Below are 20374 nucleotides of genomic sequence, written 5' to 3'. Positions count from 1 at the left end.
GCCAAAAACATGGTCTTAAAAAGCAAGAATTTTGACCTTCAGTATGAATCCAGTAAAATTTAAACAATGTTGATACATGTTTCAGTACAATGGCAACAAATTAGAACTGCTACACACCCAATATTTGGGTACTTTCTTGTTTTTAATTATCACTAATTAATGCAAACTCCTGAATATTGTGCACGTGAAAAGAACATATTGCTCTTTCAATTGTGGGTGGTCTTTTCTGCTTTGGTAAAGGTTGGTCCAGTGTTTTGTATGCTAAAGGAGATAATTAAGGAAGTAATTAGGAGCCTTCCTGATGAAAAAGGACTTTCCGAGCAGACCCTAGGATTCAGTCTCACTGCACACCTGATGCCATTACAGTCTGTGATGGTTCAGCGCTATGGGTTAGGGGAGGATCAGGCCTGAATGACAGAACTGAATGACTTTATATACAAACAGGAGAAAAGTCCTGCCATCTACTGGATGCTGATGTGCACTTCAGTTGATGCCCCACTAGACGAGGAGGCTTATTTTAAGAAACATCAGTCCTGAATTCAAAGTTTGATCCAAATTTTTAGTTTTAATGAGTTCAGAAAAAGAAATGGTACAAAGTATTACCTCTGAAAACACCCAGTAATACCCTTTACCACACATTTACTCACACACACACATTTAGAACAGGATCATGTTAGGCACAAAGTGGGTGGAAGGTGAACAGTGTTTGTTAGATAACTTCTGTCAATACCTCTGATTTAACCCATCGAGCCCTCGTCTCGACAGTCTTCTCATGCTTCCTCCCTTTCAAAATAAACATATTATTAGTATTTCTTTGTTATATAAAAGCAGCATGGCAGAGACATCTTTAACCATCAGCTGTCTGCTCCTGTTGAGTCTCTGTCAGGTCGACAGCATACTACAGGAAGGAAGGAAGCATTAGAAGCTGTTCAAGACATGGCTAGCATAGTTTAATATTCTAATGCCCTTCTCTCACTTTGTCTGGTTCGGCCTGGGTCACTTCAGGAGCTGTGTGGCAGGACTGAAGTGTCCCAGGTTCTCACAGGACTTGATCCAACGCTGCACGTTAGCAGGAGCAGAGGAGGCAGAGCCACTCTGGAGCACGCAGCAGTAGCAGGCGATGTCTGCCAGGGAGAACTCAGACCCGGTGAGCCAGGGGTTACGCCCCAGGGCGGAGTTGAGGGACCGGAGGACGGCGGCTCGCTCTTTGGAGCTGCCTTCCGCCAGCTGGAAGAAAGCGGTGTCCACCCAGTTATCAACCAGCGTGGCGAGAGCCGGGTCACTGGGGTATGGAGTGAGCAGCTTGAAGAGGAAGCGCGCTACATTGGCCTCGCCCTCGATGGGACACATGTTCTGGACACTGAACTTCATCTGCAGTTTGGGGACTGTAAAATAAACACATGGTAAACTGATGGGAAACAAAGGCACATGCACTGACAACATCTATGCCACATTAAATAACAAGATATGATGTAGTAACTGAGGGTGATTAACCTCATAAATATAAAGAAAACATTCACACTGAACTCCATAGTATGGGCAAGACAGTCCAAACTTTACAGCTCCTGCCTCTCTGACTTTGCCTTACCCTCTTTCCATATGAGAGTGAATCCCAACTGAAACAACTGGCGGGCGTAGCTGTCTGCATGGCGTGGACCGAGGCAGGACAGGAGCTGTGGCGGCACATTGCTAACCGAGGAGTGGACGTGGATGGTGGAGAGCACCCGGTAGCGTTGACACAGCAGGCTGTGGAGCACCAGCAGGGTGAGGGGGGGCTGTGCAGGGTTGGCGTTGATGACAATGTCACGCAGAGCACCGAGGTCCTGGGGACATGAAGATTAAAGAGGTGAAGAAGGGCAGCATCCAAAATAAACAAACTATTACAATGTTTATCTGCTGCAACAGGGCAAATATAGTCTGCAGAAATAGGCTCTGATCTGTCCACACCCACATATTTTAAAAACAAATTCCTTTACAAGCAGGTTGTTCATGTTGGAGTAGTATCTCGAGCTTGTAATGACAGGCGCTCTAGGATGGGTGTGATCAGGTTAACCCTTTGGACTGAAACACTGAAGAGTACTGTCAGTGTGTGGTTTGGTTTTTTTTTTTTTACCTTGCCCAGTACTGTGTCCAGGTCCGTGACGCCTTTAAAGGTTGTGGAGATGGGGCTCTGTGACGAAAGGCTACTGCTGACTGTCAGGTCCAGGTCTGCATCAGGAGTGGTTACCGTCTTTGCCAGGCCCTCCACAGCTGCCTTCAGCTCATACAGTTTTCTCATGATTTCATCCTGCCGGACCTCCAGAGCCCTAACCGCTGGGTCCACCTCGCCATTCTGAGGAGAGAAAGACAGAACAGCTTAATTAGGCTGCAATCCCAAATGGAGTTACAGTTCAATTTTAGCATAATCCTGCAGCTGTTTATATCCAGTATTTTAACACGTCCAGTTGCATTTAGCCTCTGAATTTTTTTAAGTGTATAAAAACTGCTTAAATCTACCAACTAAATAAATAGAAAAAATAATGTATTCAATACTATTTGCAAGTTGAATAACCTGGCTTTCCACAAAAATATGTAGTCTTCAGCCTGTGGGAGAAAGTAGCAAGCTAGGGGGTCTGAAACCTTGCCCCACTGTTCCACTGGAACAAAGTGTTTTGGGGTCCTTCCCAGGAAAATTTGAGCTTCCAACTTTTTGTTTGCAGCAATCTGATGAATACTTAGGCAAGTTGTGATGAAAATTCAATTACATTATATAAAAGGAAGACAGAGTTATTAAGCTATAATCAACAAATTTAGCCACTTTCAGTATGAAGCTGCCATTGCTGGAAGATTTTGGAAGACATCTAGATGTTAAAACCTATCACACAAACCGGACTTAACAGCCAGTTTGGTCATATTAATATTCATGTTTGTGTTGCAAAGAAGAATTTTAATATAAAACTATTTCATTTTAAATGAATAAACTGTCAAATAAATCTAAAATGTGCAAGGAAAATGAAGCTGCAAAATGTTATCCAAGCTATTTCTTTAAGTAAACAATTGAAAAACAGTAGCTGGCTGCATCTAAGTGACTAATTGGCTGTTTGGCAAACAGCCAATTAACAACACTGCCAATCAATTTGTGAAACTTTTGCAGGAGTTTTGTTTAAAATCCGACTAAATATCATAAGTTTTCTTACACTATGATACTTTTGGATACTGCAATTAAGACTGAATCAGTTCATTGATTTAGTAAGGGTGGATGAAATGGAGCTAAAGTCCTATCTCTAATTTTTTTTTACTGAATATTAATGTAAAATATATATCTTGACATTTTTTTCCTCAAAGAAATAATTGTCAGCTGCACAATGTGAGAGTGCAAATGAAAAATGACCCATCTGTGGATCAAACCAAACAAAAAGAATTCTTATTCTTAAAAAAAAAAAAAGCAGCAATTTAACTGCGAATTCAATCTAAAAATATCAAATACATACTCATGTGGACAGTAAGCATATTACTGCTAGTGTTTTTCAGCCACAACATCTACTAAATGCATATGAACATTACTGTATAGCCCTTTATCTCTTCTGAAAATACCTTTACATCTTAAAAAAAAAAAAAAAACACTTGATGTATCCCCCAGCCCTAGCAGAATATGAAAAACACTTATAGATGAAGTGGATCAAAAGTTTGGACGGCAATTACACAAATCATCACTATGGTTTCAGAAAAATATCTTTAGAAAAGCATGTGAGTGGAGTACTTGAGAAAAGGCTGTTTAGCCAGTGCCGCCATATAGGAGGTGCAGTAAGGATCTCCTATGTAGTTATGTCCTAATGACTACATGTTTAAAATAGTTCATTTTTGCAACAACATCAGATAAGTACTACTCGAATAATGCCCTAGATTTGAAGCCTTGGAATTTTTGTTAAGTCGTGTAATGATTGTTGCATCAGCCAGAGTGAAACTATTCATTGGACAGACAAGCTAAGTTAGCTACAGTTATGGTTTATAAAGCGACCGTGTTATCTGGTGACTCTCTGCCGGCTGCATCTGCAGTTCTCATCGTTACAAACCAATGCTGAAGACGAAAAGTGTATTAATGGATGTCTTTTTGATTAATTTCCTTATTTTAATTTTATCGAATGTGTCTTTCACGATAAACCCAGGAGGTCTTACGTTTTCAACATCTGTCGTAACTACGACAACGACAGACGCATTTGACTCAAAGTCACCAGTTAGCACGGTCACTCGCTACACCAGTACACCAGCTAGCTTGGCTTGTTTCAGCTAATGCTAAAACGATGCGCGAGATTACCGTATATGAATGTAACAAACTGAACGAGTTGTTAATATAAACAAGGAATAAAAACACATGCTGACCGTTAGAAAAATGAATCTTATCTAAATGAAATTAGTCAACAGTTACCTGAAGCGCGTGCTCAGAAGTGCAGCTGTTCCCTTGCTGCGCGTGGATATTTGGTAACTTGTACATGCACGTTGGCAAATCAATCTTTATGTCACTCCCACAGATGGGCTTTACCTGGTACATGGGCATGGCGGAGGACTGTAAGTGCTGTACTGTCAGAAATAAACGATTAAAAAAACAAAAATCCGGGACACAGGTGTTTTCCTGGGTAGTGAGATGTTGACAGGCAGCAGCAGCAGCGCTACCAACGCTCCGGGACACACCGGAAAGAGGCCGCGGCGACGTCACCGGAAGTTAAATGTTATCTACAAATTTTCTCAATGGAGCCAATGAATTCTCGAATAATTTGTGAACAGATGTAGACTAAATTATAGCTAGAAGTTTGAATTTTCTTCACTTGATATTTTATTTGGCTGCCTTGAAGTTTCGCCTGAACAAACGTAAATTTACAAACAATAAAACTAAGTTATTTGTGTTGATAAGGGAATTAATTGGCTCTTACGATCAAATTGTCACACCAGGAAAAACAACCCTTTATGTCTTCTTGTATAAAACTGAATATAATATGCTAAGATTTTTAAAAATAATTTTTATTTTCGTTTTATAAGAATTAAACCATTCCTGAAATTTAGGCTCTTAAAATCCTCTCATATAAACTACATATTGACAGAAAGAAGGGTAAGTAAGAAAATGCTCTAGTGCCCTAAATAAACACTGAAGTTTAGCTGCAGAAAATATCTGCAAGGATACCATAGATTTTGAAAGTTTGTTCTAGTAAAAATCCGGGTATTCAACAGTAAAAGAGTACCTTATCGACACCAATCTATCTTGCGTAAAGCCCAAAACCAATTTTTGAAATGCAAAGATCATTGTAGAGGAAATATAAATACAAAAGCCATAGCTCTAACTATTCAGATTGTATTTATAATTTCGTCTTTCTTTTTTGTCAACAATAATTTTTTCCGCACTGCTTTGAATATGCATCCTTGCATTTTAATACACTTTAAAAGAAATTATTGTCACAGTAATTTCATAAGGAGATTTTAGTTATTTAAAAAAAAATTGGAAAGTTTAAGAAAATTGTGGTAATCGTCCGTGACGTAATTTATGTTAAAAAAATGGCGGACGGAAGTGCAGGTGTTCATAGAAAAACTTTCTGTGCATGGGTATCGCTCAGACGTTATGAGGAAAATGGCTTTAGCGAGTGCATATTCACTGTTAATCTCGTCCTGCTTCTCTTACTGAGTAAACTATATTAGTTTCAGTTATTAGTTACAACATTATAATTTTAATTTTCCACAAAATCACGACTGAAAGGTTCAGGCTTACACGCACTGAGATCAGAAGAGCATCTTTCTAATTTTGGGAGTCCATGAGTGCAAGAGAAGAACCTAACTCCAGCCAAGGTAGGTAGTTTAGGCCTTTTTATTAGCTAGTGGAGGTATTGTTGGTCTTTTATTTGTTTTTCCAGCTTTGACATTAACATTAGCTTCTATTCCACCAGAGTTCTCACTGAATGGTTCACCAAAATCACACTAGAGGACGCCACAGTGTCATTTCTCTCTGCAAATGCAACGCAGGAGGTGAGAGGTCAAAGAAGTAATTCACACAGGTGAGCCTAACAGTAACTCAACTACAGCAATCATTAACAGCTGAAGATGAAATTATAGATTTAGTTTAATGTATGAACTGAAGAAGTGGGAAAGCGGGTGTTCGCAGCATTGCTTATGGTTTTTTTTGTTTGTTTGTTTTGTTACATTTGCGTCTAATTATTTGCTATACACACTTTTGTTTTTCGCCTTGGCCATTTTTGTCATGATTTATTCAAATTGTTTTTAGTTTTTATTTTATTTAACTAGGAGAAGAAATGCATAAATAGCAAAAAAAAAAAGAAAAAAAAAAAAAGAAAAAGAAAGAAAGAAAAGAAAAAGTAATAATAATGATTATAACAACAGATTTTTTTTCAAACCTCTTTTGCACTATTTTTTAAAACTTATTTTTGACCCATTTTGTGTTCTGATATTAAAATTTCATAATACAATTACATTGGGGCTGGGCATTAACTCTTTTAACCAAACACAAAGATAAAAAGTTATTGGGATATTTTAAAGGCATGACTTTTACAGTATTTGTCTGCATTGACCACAGTCAGAAACACATTACACTGTCAAAGCTGCGTATACTCAATATAAAATAATGACTAATCATGTTGCATTCTTTTTTTTGTTTTTTTTTACTCTTATGGGCTTGTGTGGTCAGTATAAAGCTGAACATTCAAGGCAAAATATTAATTTAAAATCAATGTTTCCAGACAAATAATCTGTGTGGTTTACAGCTGGTGTTAAGTATCAGGAGAACTTGACATAATCAGTTAAGAAAACTTGATATTTGCCTCTAACACTTGGCAAAACGTTTGTATTTTTTGGGAAAACTTTTTTTTATTAAGAGGGAACGTTTTTTTTTTTTTTGTGTTGGCACAACAAGCCCGTTGGTGTTTAACACCCAAAAGAATTGTTGTTCTCTGTTTTATTTATGTTCAGTCTTTATATTAACCTAAAAAATTAGCACTTTTACAGTGTACACCTACAGATGAATATGGCTTTCTCTAACTCATTTAACATCTTAAAATCCCAAAGCAAAGCTAAAACAGAGAATAAGAATTCATTTTTAGCCTGCATGTTGATATAAAGGAGGTCGTTCATCATGTGCATAAACAGTTTACTGTCTGTGTTTGATATAAGATTAGAGTTCTGTGATCAAAGATGAACCCTGTGATGTCTGTTTCACCTGAAGTGGCTGCACACCTGTTGTGCCATGGCTAAAAATAGAGGAGTCAACGCCTTTGCAAATTTTGTCCCATAGAGGGAGCTGCTGCAGCAGTTTTCTGTCATGCATGATTTAGAGAGGGTTTATCTTTTCACCAAAGGCTTCAATAAATAATTACAGTGAGTCAAGCAGGACTCCATGGCTCTCCATGGTGTGCTGTGAACAAGTCAATACCCAGTATTTTATTGCATGATAAAGAATATATTTTTAAAGAATATAGATATATAGAATAATATAGATATATAGAATAATATAGAATATAGATCTTGAAAATTAACAGATTCTCTATTATTTGCTTTTCTAGAGTGACCTTTAAACACCTTTGTAATAACGGATAGTTCAGACATAGATCTCTAATCAAGAACACGTGTCTGTAGGCCTGTTCTTTCTGGATTTTGCCAATGAAAACAATTAAAACTGATGTGTACTTTTTCCAAGTGGGTCCTGGTGGGCTTAGCTTTTCTTAAATATGAGTAGAGAGGGTGGCTCTAAGGAAAAGGTTGGGAACAACTGCCCTATTAAATTATTATAATTAATCAAGGATCACAGCAATCATATGAAGACAGCAAATTTCAGTGTGACAACCTCCATTTTTTAAAATTGACCTAGTATCTTGAATTGCTACATGTCTGATGTTCGTACCAAAAAACATTGCCTTTAGACTTCAGAAAGTATACCATACCATACACTTTATTGTCCCCTTAGGGAAATTTGTCCTGGACTCCAAGTGCTGCACTCATCAGGCTGCCAGCTAATAACATGTAAGTAATAGATTAGAACAATCGACACTGTGACTTTGTTTGCACAGAGTTGCACAAGATGCAACTGCAAAACCCACTCATATTGCACACATGCATATTGCACAAGATTCTCATTTAAAAAATACAAATAAATGCCAGTCATAAATAATGAGAAAAAATTTAAAACAAGGTAAAATATAAGGTATAAAAAGAATATCATGACATTATTGCACAATCTGGCTACAACTCCAGGGTTCAGAACCCCTTCACTTTTTTCAATTTTGTAATGTTGCAGCCTGATGTTACAGTAGAAAAGTTCCTTTTTATTCTCATTGATCTATACTCAATACCTCATCATAACACAATGGAAACAGAATTTTAGACATTTTTGCAAATTCATATAAATATAAAAGAAGCTAAAATATCATATTGACATAGGTATAAAGACTATTTGAAAAAATATTCAAAATTGATCTTTCATTCCTCTGGATCTTTGCTGAGATATTTCTACACCTTGACTGAAGTCCATCTGTGGTAAATTAAACTGATTGGGCAGGATTTGGCGACCAGTCCAGGGTGTACGCCGCCTCTCGCCCAATGACAGCTGGGGTAGACTCCAGCCCCCCAGCACCCCCAAACAGGATAAGCGGTATAGAAAATGGATGGATGAATGGATGGAGATGATTTGGATGGGCACACACCTTTCTATAAAGGGTTTCACTGCTGACAATGATATCAGCACAAAAACCAAGCCATGAGGTCAAAGGAACTGCCTGCAGAGTTAGGACAGGACTGTGCAGGGCACTGAAGGTTCCCAAAAGCACCGTGGCCCCCAGAATTCTTAAGTGGGAGATGTTTGGCACAACCAGGACTCTGGAGAGAGGTGGCAAAGAACCTGAAGGTCTCTCTGACTGAACTCCAGAGATCCTGTGTGGAGATGGGACAATGTTCCAGACGGAAACCATCACTGTCTGCAGCCCTCCACCAGCTTGGGCTTTATGGCAGAGTGGCTAGACAGATGTATCTCAGTGCAAAACAAATGAAAGCCTGCTTGGAGTTTGCAAAAACTTCATATTTGAATATGTTTTATTTGAATATATTTGAATATTGATATTCATTTTTGAATATTTCTGACTCTATAATGAATGCATCTTTTGTTTAATGATTGTGCATACTTGCATGGCCATGCCTGCATCTCTGATTATACTGGTTATGTTTTGGATGAGGTGAAGTTGGAAGTCCAGCTTATCTGCTCTGGTCTAGTCCTCTATTCATCTTTGTGTCTCAGGAAAAACATAAAGGGACGTCAAAGTTTTGTTGCCATTGGTGACCAAATAAATCACAAAAGCCTTACAGCCTCTCAGCTCTGGCTCCTTCTCCTCTGCGGTCAACCTGTTGCATCCATTAAATCAGTTCCCTCCATCAGGCCGGTGTAAACAATCACAGAAGTGATCTTTGGCTGAAGTAAACCAGCAACACAATCCTTAACCAGGAAGCTCTTGAAGAGGCATTGACTTAGTGTGACAGCGGGCTCTCCTTTGACGTGCGGTCGCCTTCCTCTCTGTCAGAGGACTCGGCTTAATCCTGTTTCACACTTGAGCCACATCCTCTCCTCTTCAGCCACAGGAGCCGCAGAGGCAGAGCTTTAATGAAAATCCACGATTGGGTTTGCTGTTCGGACAGCTTGTTAGCCCTGAATTATTCACCGTTTGCTGAAGTCTGGCAGAGAGGAAGGAAGGACGAGTGTACTGTGTGTGTGTGTGTGTGTGGGGGGGGGGCAACCTGGCAGCCTGGCTGAGATAACAGCCAGATCTGATGACCAAACGAAGACTAGAGCGAGAAACTGAGACTGTGGAGAGAGCTGAAACCTGACAGTTCACAGTGGTTGTTTAAATCATGTAGGAACAAGGGACATGAAGTCTGTCAAGCTGCAGGATGTGGGCGGACACGGGTCATGTAGGTGTGGTCTTAACATGTCACCGTGGGCCAACTGACCGACGGACATCTCCTGGAGGGTTACATGTGACATAACCACCGGGCTGTCCTGCTCCTGTTAAGCTTGACTCTAATGTGAAGGAACATAACGAGACACTGAAAAGCAAATTAAAGTAAAAAAGCTGTAAAGAGAGTTTTTATAAAGATTTTTGGGGGGCTTCTATCGGAGATGCACCTATTGTGAAAATTAGGGCCGATGCTGATGTTTAAAATAACAGTTCGGGGTGCAGATGGCCTTAGGGTTGGGTTGTGTCCCATGTACATGAGTGGCCGGGGTTCAAGTCCAGCCTGTGGTTCTCTCACCTCATGTCATTCCCCACTGGGGGTAAGAGGGACCTGGCACAAACCTGTCATACCAAGCTTCTTTCTCCAAGGTGCCTGACGTGAGGCTGCAGATTTCTAACCACTGCTTGGACGACTGTGTTTGCTGCTACAGAGGAGACCGCCAAATGTAATTTCATTGCATTTTTACAATGCAATGACAATAAATGGCTATCTATCTATCTATCTATCTATCTATCTATCTATCTATCTATCTATCTATCTATCTATCTATCTATCTTTATTGAAAAGACAGTGGATGAGCGAGTAGGCAATGAAATTTAGCAAAAAGGGCCAAGGATTAGAGTCAAATCCAGGCTGCCAACTTCATGGAAAATAGCCTCTGTACCTGTACATTAGGCATGCTACACGACTGCCAGTGTCCCAAAGAGAGTAGTTTTACTTTGCTGATGAAAATGTCCACAGGCTAATACCATTAGCAGCACTCACAGAAGCAGGCACGTCCAAGTAATGCCATCTGAGTTACTGAATGCATCGTGAGTTTGGTCTTAACTTCTAAAAGTTCTTTCCAGCTGACTCTACATATGCAGCGTCCTCATTTTAACATGTTGTAAGGTGCTTACTGGCCAAACTCCACTTCATTAGCTGTCCCTTCAAACATGAGAGTTTGGCTTAGATTATTGAGACTGACGAGTTTTGTCCTGGATGACACTCGCCACCTTATCTGATTGTGCCTTCTCATTTAGAAAAGTCTGCAAAGTACCCGTCTACTGTTCCACGACAGCCATTACTGCGTCTGACGTTGAGTCAGCACATGTAGCAGCTGCTCAGGGCTTTAAGCAGGGTGTGGCTTAGTTCAAATTGCAAACTTGAATTAGTTAATCGCTTAGAAAATGACTCAATAATCAGATATGTAAACAAAAGCCTGAAGCTATAATAGAAGTAGATTTCTAGAAATTGCCTTCCATGAATGTCTAGTGTATACAGGGCCATTGATACCAGCTTTCCTATCATTCATTAATGAAGGGAAGCTGCACGCAGACATCATAAGTAGAGGCTCAGGACTAATGCTTGTTAGGGAACAGAGGCAGTGCTGTCATCCCTTGCATTATGGATAGAGTTCCTGCGCAGAGCTCACAAAGCCCATTCAGTCATCCTAACACGCCAGTTAAATCTTTTACGACGTTCCTCCCCGTTCAGACTATCAGGTAGCAACATCCCTGATGCCTTTAAGCTCCAAATCAGCAGGAATTACCCAAAATATCATCACTGTTTGCTCTACAAGACTCTGAATGCACAGCGGGCGTCCGGTGGTTGAACTTCCTGTTACCTGGCGAGCTGGAGCCCCTCAGTTTATCAGTTAAAGATGGGGTGCACATTAAAGTTTCACACAGACTTAATCAGTAAGGTGAGCCTGACACTCCTTTCTTGATATGAGTTTTTGGTGACAGTGAAGCGAGGGCATCAATTATTGAAGTGCCAAGCAGACAAGCAGGCGAGGTTGACGTGTTCATCCTAAAGCGACTGTCCAGCAGAGATGCAACAGGATAAATGTTAGCGGAAAAGTAAAGTTTGATTAAGACATTATTTAGTTTAAAGCTTTGTTTGTTACGTGACGCTGCATCCTTAAATTTTAAAGAGACAAATACTACTACTACTGTCACCACTACTGCTGCCAACATTACCTCATACGGAAGTCAAGCTTTTTAATGTTTTATTTGATGGGTTTTTTTTTACATTTCTTTATTAAATTTAAACTTAAAATAATCTTCTTGGTTACAAACAGTAGAGTGATATTCTGAGTAATAATGATTATGTCCAAAGGCTCTTTCTTTCTCATTTTTAACATTGCATAGCCACTGTTTTATTGTCTCTGATATTTTATTTTGATTGTACACAATTAACCATATTACTGTTCCATACTAACACTACAGAAAAAAACATATCAGTGAAGTCGTTTCCCTTCAGTGTAGCAGAAATTTAAGTTTTAGTTTAAACTAGGGGATCTTACTCTTTGATACGGTGCAATAATACTTGATAATAGAATGGAGGAAATCTTTATTGTCACCAGAGGCAGAAATTTTGCCCTAGGCTCCTCTGATAAATAAAGCAAAATTAAAACATTCGGGCAGTCAATAAGACAGTAACACACACAAAAAAAATACATGTACACATTAAAAACAGCAAAAAAAGCTGATTTAATCAATCATTTGTAAGTTTAGTCGTGTTATACTCAAGACCACACTATTCGAGACCAAGACTTGCCCAAAACCAGAGTGCACTGAGCACAAGACAAGACCAAGACTTTTGGGGGTCGAGACCAAGTCAAGACCAAGACCATCAAAATCAATTTTAAAATACCCTGACAAGGTTGAACAGTTAAAGAGCATTCTCTCTTTAATTTTAGTTTTCTTTTGAATAAATTTGACAGATAAAAACAAGTAGTCTGCAACTCTTTCAAAGCACAACATACAAAAATCTCAAATCTTAACAAATTTGTTCAACTAACTTCTTGTAAAAAATATATTCTCGTATGTATTTAAAAGCCACTGACAAGTCTGGAATTATTTTAAATATCTGACAATGTGATGCTTATCTAGATTTGTCAGGTGAGTGAGGCCTAAAGTAAGTGTTCAGAGGTATTTCTGATTAAAAATAAGACGGACTGATGTCCGAGTTTTTGCAGGTGTAGCTGTTTGTTGTTTTAGCAAGTGCCTCTCCTTATTATCACAATAATGAGGTCCAAGAATAGCAGATCAGTGCTGGTCTAGACTGGTCTTGATGGAAAATCAGACTCTGTATATCGATAAACAACCATATTGAAAATTTAATTTAAAAAAATCTAATCGGTTTCATAGGATAGGTGCATAAGAGAGGAATGGATCCATCAAAACTGCAGGTTTCAATTCATTGGCAATATCTCCACACTGATGCCGATGTAACTGTGCAACTTAGACAGTGCTTGCAATTTCGGAGAACTGAAAACTAGAAAGCACACAATTTTGGGTGCCAAGGAATTATGTTGTTATGACTTCAAAACAATGCAAGCATTGATACCGTTTGATACTGACTATGATCATTGATTAAAGGTCCTATATTTTACCTCTTTAAGACAAGTTTATATTGTTCTCAGAGGTCCCCAAAACATGCCTGTGAAGTTGGTTGCTGAAAAAACACTCCAGTATTTTTGCACATCTAAAACCCCCTCTGTTCCAGCCCTGCTCAGAATGAGCTGTTTCTTATTCTTGGGGGGATTGTGGACATTATTCTGCATAATATGTGACCTTCAAAGTTTGAGGTTCTGGTATTGTTGTTTAAACTTTTTATTTTACTGTTATGCTTTAGCTCAGAGCAGATGGCTCAGCTTACTTTATGGGTAATTATTACAAGAGAATAAAGACCTGAGTCATTTTTACCATGCAGCCAAACAAATGTTGTGACCAATCAGATTGAGCGATATAGTAAGATTGTCAATTAGAAGCACCTGGGGATTTTCCAGTACTGCATGATTCAAACAATACAATCTCAATTATTTGAATAATAGATGGAATCATAGGTGGAGTGAGGCTCGAATGTTTTCTTAAAAGCCCTGATTTTTTTAAAGTTGGTTAAATTATGTTGCTTATGAATGTTATAATAGATAAATGCAAAAGGAAATAAGGATAAACAATTGGGCCCTGCTGATCCCAACTGAAAAATTCCATTCTTGTTGCCAAACATAATTTGAAAAAATAGAATTAAACCTTTTTTTTTCTTTCTTACCAGTGAGACCCTATGCACTCACTGCCGTATAAAAATGTACTTTTAACATTGTTCTAAAAATACAGTTTAGTATTTTTGTGATAAATGGATATCTGTAACCCTTGTGTTGCTTTTTATGTACTTTGTATCCTTTTCCAACAAATTCCTACCCCCTCCTGTGCAACGTAACTAAGGATATAAAGATCAGACATTCTTAGGAGGCAGAGATCTCACAGAGGGGCCTGAGGCTTTGTCTGAACTGAGGCTATCAAAATTAGATTTGCACATATTTACTTAAATCGTAAAACACATTAAATAGTTCAAAAATGTCTTTTGTTTGGGTCTGGGAGCTCGTATTTTCTTAGGTACAGGAAAGGCTTTCAGAAGCACTGATTGGCTGATGTCTATTTCCTAGTTGGCAAGGAAAAATGTACAAAAACAACATGCCAGTTTCTGTCATTATTCTGCATTCATGAGAGAAACCTTGATTATAAAACAGTTGATTTGTTTAAATGCTGAAAAGCAGACTTACAAAAAATAATATGCACTCTTCATATCCCACCTCTGTTTAATATTGAGGAACGTTATCGCACACTGCAGATTTTCTCATATCCTGCAGGCCTCCTAGCAGCTAAATTAAAATGAAATAGTTGTACATATATAATATATATTGCTGTTGTCTGTCATACTTCTCCCAGTCTTTCATAGCTGAGTCCTCCCAGTAACTCTGTCTCCCTCCCTCTCTGGCCCTCTGTCCAGGTAATCTGCCGGTCACATGATCGTGTTCTGCTGTCCGGCAGCAGCACATCCAGCAGTCAGTGTCGACCTGTTAGCTCACATTTCCTTCCTGTTTACTGCTTGCCTCTCCTGACCCACAGGGGTCACAGCTTCTTTGTGTGTCCTCTAGCTTGTGTTACCAACTGGCTTCCCCAACCTTGTCCCGTTTTCGGATGTGTAACTCCCCCCTCTACCAGCCCCCTCATCCCCTTCTGCTCCATCACCCCACATCTGAAGGATCAGAGAGTAGTAACAGTAGATTTAGATATCTGAATATCTGGTGGGATCTAATTAGTGCTGTATCAGTCTGTATCAGTCCATCCATCCATCCATCCATCCATCCATCAGTTCTGTCTTTCATACATCTATCCATCCATCCATCCATCCATCCATCAGTTCTGTCTTTCATACATCTATCCATCCATCCATCCATCCATCCATCAGTTCTGTCTTTCATACATCTATCCATCCATCCATCCATCCATCCATCAGTTCTGTCTTTCATACATCTATCCATCCATCCATCCATCTGGCCATCCATCCATCCATCCATCCATCCATCCATCCATCCATCCATCCATCCATCAGTTCTGTCTTTTATCCATTTATCCATCCATCCATTCAGCCATCCATCTGGTCATTCATCAATCCATCCATCCATCCATCCATCCATCCATCCATCCATCCATCCATTCAGCCATCCAACCATCCATCCATCCAGCCATCTGGCCATCCATCCATTAGTTCTGTCTTTCATACATCTATCCATCTATCCATCCATCTATTCATCCATCCATCCATCCATCCATCCATCTGGCCGTCCATCCATCCATCCATCCATCCATCCATCTATCCATCCATCCATCTATCCATCCATCCATCCATCCATCTATCCATCCATCCATCTATCCATCCATCCATCCATCCATCTATCCATCCATCCATCCATCCATCCATCCATCCATCCATCCATTCATCCATCCATCCATCCATCCATTCATGGATGGATCCTCTTGGAGGGTCCCTTGGTGTTCCTAGGAAGAGGGAGTGATCTCTTGGGCCTCCTCCCTGTATGACATGCCTGGAAGGACCTCCAAAAGGAGGTGACCAGGATGAATTCTAATCAGATGCACAAACAACCTTAACTGGCTCCTTTAAATCACATATCATTGATGCTTAGCTTGGCAGCCCTGAGACAGAAAGAAATGAATATAATAACAAGAATAGGGTGCCATGACAATGAGACGGAAAGTAAACACTATAAGACAAGAATAATAGAAACATAAGATTTAAAGACAAAAAATTTAAGTTGGAAAAATCTCCTAAAAATCAAAAGAAAACATGCTATGTCTAACTAAATGTTAATTAATCCTCAAAAATCATCAATGAAGTAAAATGTAGAGCAGGTAGGAAGTCTGAGATCTAGTGAAAGACATGGTACAACACATGACATTAGTGCAAAGCAAAGTAACAATAAACATATATCATAAAAATTAGGTAAAGGTTAAGTAAGGAGATGCGTTTATTTCTTTTTTAAGGTACTGATCGATGAAGGCCTGTAAACACTGTTAAACCCTCTATCATTACCACAGCACATCATCTGAATCCAGCAGCAGCTCGGACTTCACTCGCTCCTCTAGTGACCGAGACCTCAGGCTAATAGCAGGGTTCGTCTCATAGCCGTGAGCAGCAGGTGTCTGCTGTAATAATCAGGTTCTCTCTGTAATGAACAGGTAACTGAGATGACGCTGAGCTGGAACTGCTGGAGGAACTCTGCATTTTGGCGCCTCTCATGCTCGGGAAAACAGTGAGGTAGTTGTTAATTTAAATCCAGAGAATCCTCTAAATGCAGAGAGTGAGAAAGCTGTGTGCTATTTAAAGTCTGCTGCAGGGAGGAGGCAGAGACGTCAGAGGGGTCAGTGTTTATTTTCTCAGAAGTGGCCAGCTTAGTGAAATGATTTTCAGGAATATATCCTGTGCAAACTTTCCTGAGCTGGCTTAGAAATACAAGAAGTATAGTGGTAATTTGTCCTCAATTAACAAACACATACAAGAAAAATCTCAGTATAAAACCAGCCATTAAGACACCTTGACAGTGAATACACTAAATGCACTGCCGCTTTATTAGGTACACCTTGCTAGTATCAGGTTGGACCCCCTTTTGCCTTCATGACATAGTTTCAACAAGGTGTTGGAAAAATTCCTCAGAGATGTCAGTCAATATTGACATGATGCTGTTGCTTCAGTCAGCAGCACATCCATGATGTGAAACTCCTGGTCCACCACATCCCAAAGGTGCTCTGTTGGATTGAGATCCAGTGACTGTGGAGGCCATTTAAACCAATAAGCAGTGTCAAAAAAAAAAACATCTCTGACCCTTAAGTGTTAGATTATTTTTAAAAATGTAGTTCTTTAAACTCCCTGAAAATTGGTGTTTGGCATTTTGGAAATGAGGTTTTGACCTGATGTCAGCGATATGTGTCAATATAATTTTGACAGCAGATGAAGCTTTGAGCCCTGCCTGAGATCTTTGTCTGATCCCCTATAGGTGTGTCCGGATCTCTGGTTACATGCTAACTACTAACTGTCCTACTTCACGCTTACTGTCTCACTACATGCTAACTGCTAACTGCCTACTACACACTGACTGCTAAGCTTCTAATATTTATGTACATCCGGTGAAGTGCCGGGGCAAAGCTCGGACAGGCTACAGCAGCCTCTAGTGGCAGGAGGTCCATCACAGTTTAAAAGAGCATTACAGACCAGGATTGAAGCTCTGGTTTATAAAGAAACACATTGGTAATTAGTCTGACTGACTTGTATATCTAATGGTTAATTTTATAAACAAGTTTAACCGTTTAACCATGCGCATCCCTGGTCACTACCAACATGGCGGATCTCCCAGAAAGCATTGCCCCATCATGATAAGGACAGGAAATTTAGGTTTTGTCGAGAAACTTGAATAACTACAGTTGTTAGGTTGAGAGATGTCTTTGTTTACTTTGCATTACTGAATATTTATTATATAACAAAACAGAATATATGATCATTATGGACAGTGGATTGGATATAAATATCGACAGTATTAATGTAGTATCAAACATTTGACAATCTTAATGCACCACATTTTATTGCCAAAGGTAAAAACATCCACCTATCCAGTGCGTATCTGTTCTACTTACCCATGTTTACCAGATACTCCAAGTTCTCCTTGAACAAAAGAATGAATTTTCACTCAAATGTTCAGTATCATTACAAAATAATTAAATAAATGTTGAAATGATCGTCTGACCAAGGCCAATGCTCCAGCAGTGGTGCTGGCGTTCTCGGCTATAACGTTCTGCTGAGTTAGCATCTCCATTACACACACATAAACACACACTGCCATGCACACTCACACCAGGGCGTTCATTGATAACACGCCCGTCTGTCCGTGAGTTTGATATGCAGAATCCTGTAGGTTTGCGTGGAGGGCCGTCCGCCTCATCTCATATTTGATTTTTGCAAATGCTCTGGGCTAGTGTTCCTGGATGGGTGTGGATCTGACTCTGTGTGTGTTGAGCTGGGTTTATTTACAAAGCTGAGGTCAGGTGTCACTCGATCCAGCCGCACTGACACTCAGGTGGTCATCAAGGTCACCTCCTCCTCTGCTTTTTCACTGCGCTGGCTCAGAGGCTCTCACAGGCACACACACCTGGACTGTACATACTGTACACCTTACACAGAATCCGTATTTTCAAAGACACACCTGGCTTTGTGCAACATTTACTTCTGTTTTAGGTTACCACATGGCCCTGATTTCAAACTGCAGTCCCAACTTTGACAGTCAGGATGGAAAAACACGCAAAAACTTTCTAAATAATATCAAATACCACTTCTGGTCAGGGTTAGTCATGCTAGAGTGGGTTAGGAATGGCCTGAGCGACAGTAAAGCTTACTTTTATTACAGATTTTAAAACCTTGCAAAACAGACAGATTTGTCAGCCCCCATGTCTGTTGTCAGGGAAATCCATCTTGCAAAACTCCAATCTAGTGCCAGACCTGAAAATGGTTCTGACTAATCAGCATCATTTGAGCAGAACAACATGGTAGCTATGGTTGGGGTTCTGTTGTACTGGAAGAAGATGGCGATGGCTACCACCGTTGTAGAGTTTAGCAACAATCACTGCAGACCTCCACCAATCCTCTGTCTAAAACACAACTGCCCACTTGGATTCACCTGGAGTTTTTTGCAAACTAGGCGGGACAACCAGCTCTTGGAAGAGTCCTGGTTGTGCCAAACTTCTTCCATTTGAAGATTCTGGAGGCCACTGTGCTCTAAGGAACCTTCAGTGCAGCAGAAATGTTTTTGTAGCCTTCCTCAGATCTGTGCCTGTCAGCAATCCTGTCTCTGAGCTTTGCAGGCAGTTCCTTTGACCTCATGGCATGGTTTCTGCTCTGATAGGCATTGTCAGCTGTGAGGCCTTCTACAGAGAGGTGTGTGCTTTCCAAATAATGTCCAATTTAAATTATGTGCAAGTGGTACTGAGTGTAGATTTATGAGAATAAAAATCTATTTTTTCAACTGTAGCATGGAGCTGCAACATAATAAAACTGAAAAAGTAAAGGGTCTGAATACTTTCTGAATGCCCTGTACATGCTAGAATAAAATACACATTATAATCCTGCTTTATTACTGTAATCTCAATATTGATCAGAATAACAGTGCTTATCATTTTGGAAAAGACATGCAGCTCTACCACCCATTTAGTTTAGTTTAGTTTAGTTAAGTAAGATCCCCATTAGCCTTTGCATAGTAGTAGTGTTTACTCAATTCTTACCTCATGTTCTCTAACTGGCCCCCCATTCCCCAGCTAACCGGGTATTAAGGCCCCGTCCACACGGAGACAAAAATGATATATTGCCGTTTCGTATTGAAGAAGTTTTCCATAAAGACAGGATCGTTTCAGTAAATATCTGCGTAAGCACAGAACCACTGAAAACAACTGAAAACGCTGTAGTGCATATGCCAAGCCTGTACGTGGCACTGTATTGCTGCCATGGAAATGCACCAAAAGAGAGAAGATCACAGAAAACTGACAGAAACTTTCTTCTAGTTACCCTTCTGGTTGTTCTCGGCATTGGATTTAAGAACATCTGGTGTATGCGTTTCGCTGTGGTGGTAAAAGAGCATCAGATTTTGCTGTTAAAGCCATAATAAGCTCAGTAGCTTCTGCAGCATGAACACAACCCTGTAACCACCATTGTTGTTTTGGCCGGACCCACACGGGCATCTTAAGAGAGCTACGCTATGTGTGATGTAATCGTTTCAAGAAAGATGCGGTTGGCCGTCCAGACGGAGATGAAACAGTAGTCGTTTACGGATTTGTGTACTCTGGGACGCGTTTTCAAAAAGTATCGTTTACAATCCCCCAAAATGCCGTTTCCATGTGGATGAAACGCCGGTTTGACAAAAATCTTTTGCGTATCCTCCTGAATTCGTCTCTGTGTGGACGGGGCCTAAGAGGCAGGACATCATTGAGGTTACTATAGGTGTGAGCCTCCCCTCACAGGTGTGTCATCTAATTAGTCCTATGGCATCTCAGAAAGGCCAAACAGTGAGCTTCCA

The 20374-nt window shown here is 39.9% G+C and overlaps 1 protein-coding gene and 1 long non-coding RNA gene across 4 annotated transcripts in view; one reads left to right on the top strand and one right to left on the bottom strand.

Annotated features, from left to right (window-relative positions):
* Positions 1-538: 538 nt before the first annotated feature.
* Positions 539-4678, bottom strand: aimp2 (aminoacyl tRNA synthetase complex interacting multifunctional protein 2). Of its 2 annotated transcripts, none has more exons than XM_041816896.1 (4): positions 4406-4678; positions 2114-2332; positions 1589-1823; positions 539-1385 (listed from the first exon to the last, which is right to left on the bottom strand). In XM_041816896.1, the coding sequence occupies exons 1-4, from the start codon at positions 4532-4534 to the stop codon at positions 997-999; spliced, it is 972 nt and encodes a 323-aa protein (XP_041672830.1). In that variant the 5' UTR covers positions 4535-4678; the 3' UTR covers positions 539-996. The 2 variants fall into 2 exon arrangements, with proteins under 2 accessions (XP_041672830.1, XP_041672831.1); XM_041816897.1 differs by having other exon boundaries at positions 4520-4678.
* Positions 4679-5537: 859 nt separating this feature from the next.
* Positions 5538-20374, top strand: part of LOC121529109 — a 43404-nt gene continuing 28567 nt past the window's right edge. For both annotated transcript variants that reach the window (XR_005993557.1, XR_005993558.1), the window contains exons 1-3: positions 5538-5811; positions 5910-6017; positions 7937-7992. This is a non-coding gene — a long non-coding RNA (uncharacterized LOC121529109). The remainder of the gene's footprint in view (positions 5812-5909; positions 6018-7936; positions 7993-20374) is intronic.

This window comes from Cheilinus undulatus, linkage group 21, assembly GCF_018320785.1.
Source record: "Cheilinus undulatus linkage group 21, ASM1832078v1, whole genome shotgun sequence".
NCBI lineage: Eukaryota > Metazoa > Chordata > Actinopteri > Labriformes > Labridae > Cheilinus > Cheilinus undulatus.
Note: the sequence above shows the minus strand (reverse complement) of the source record. Positions and strands in the feature narration are given on the sequence as shown.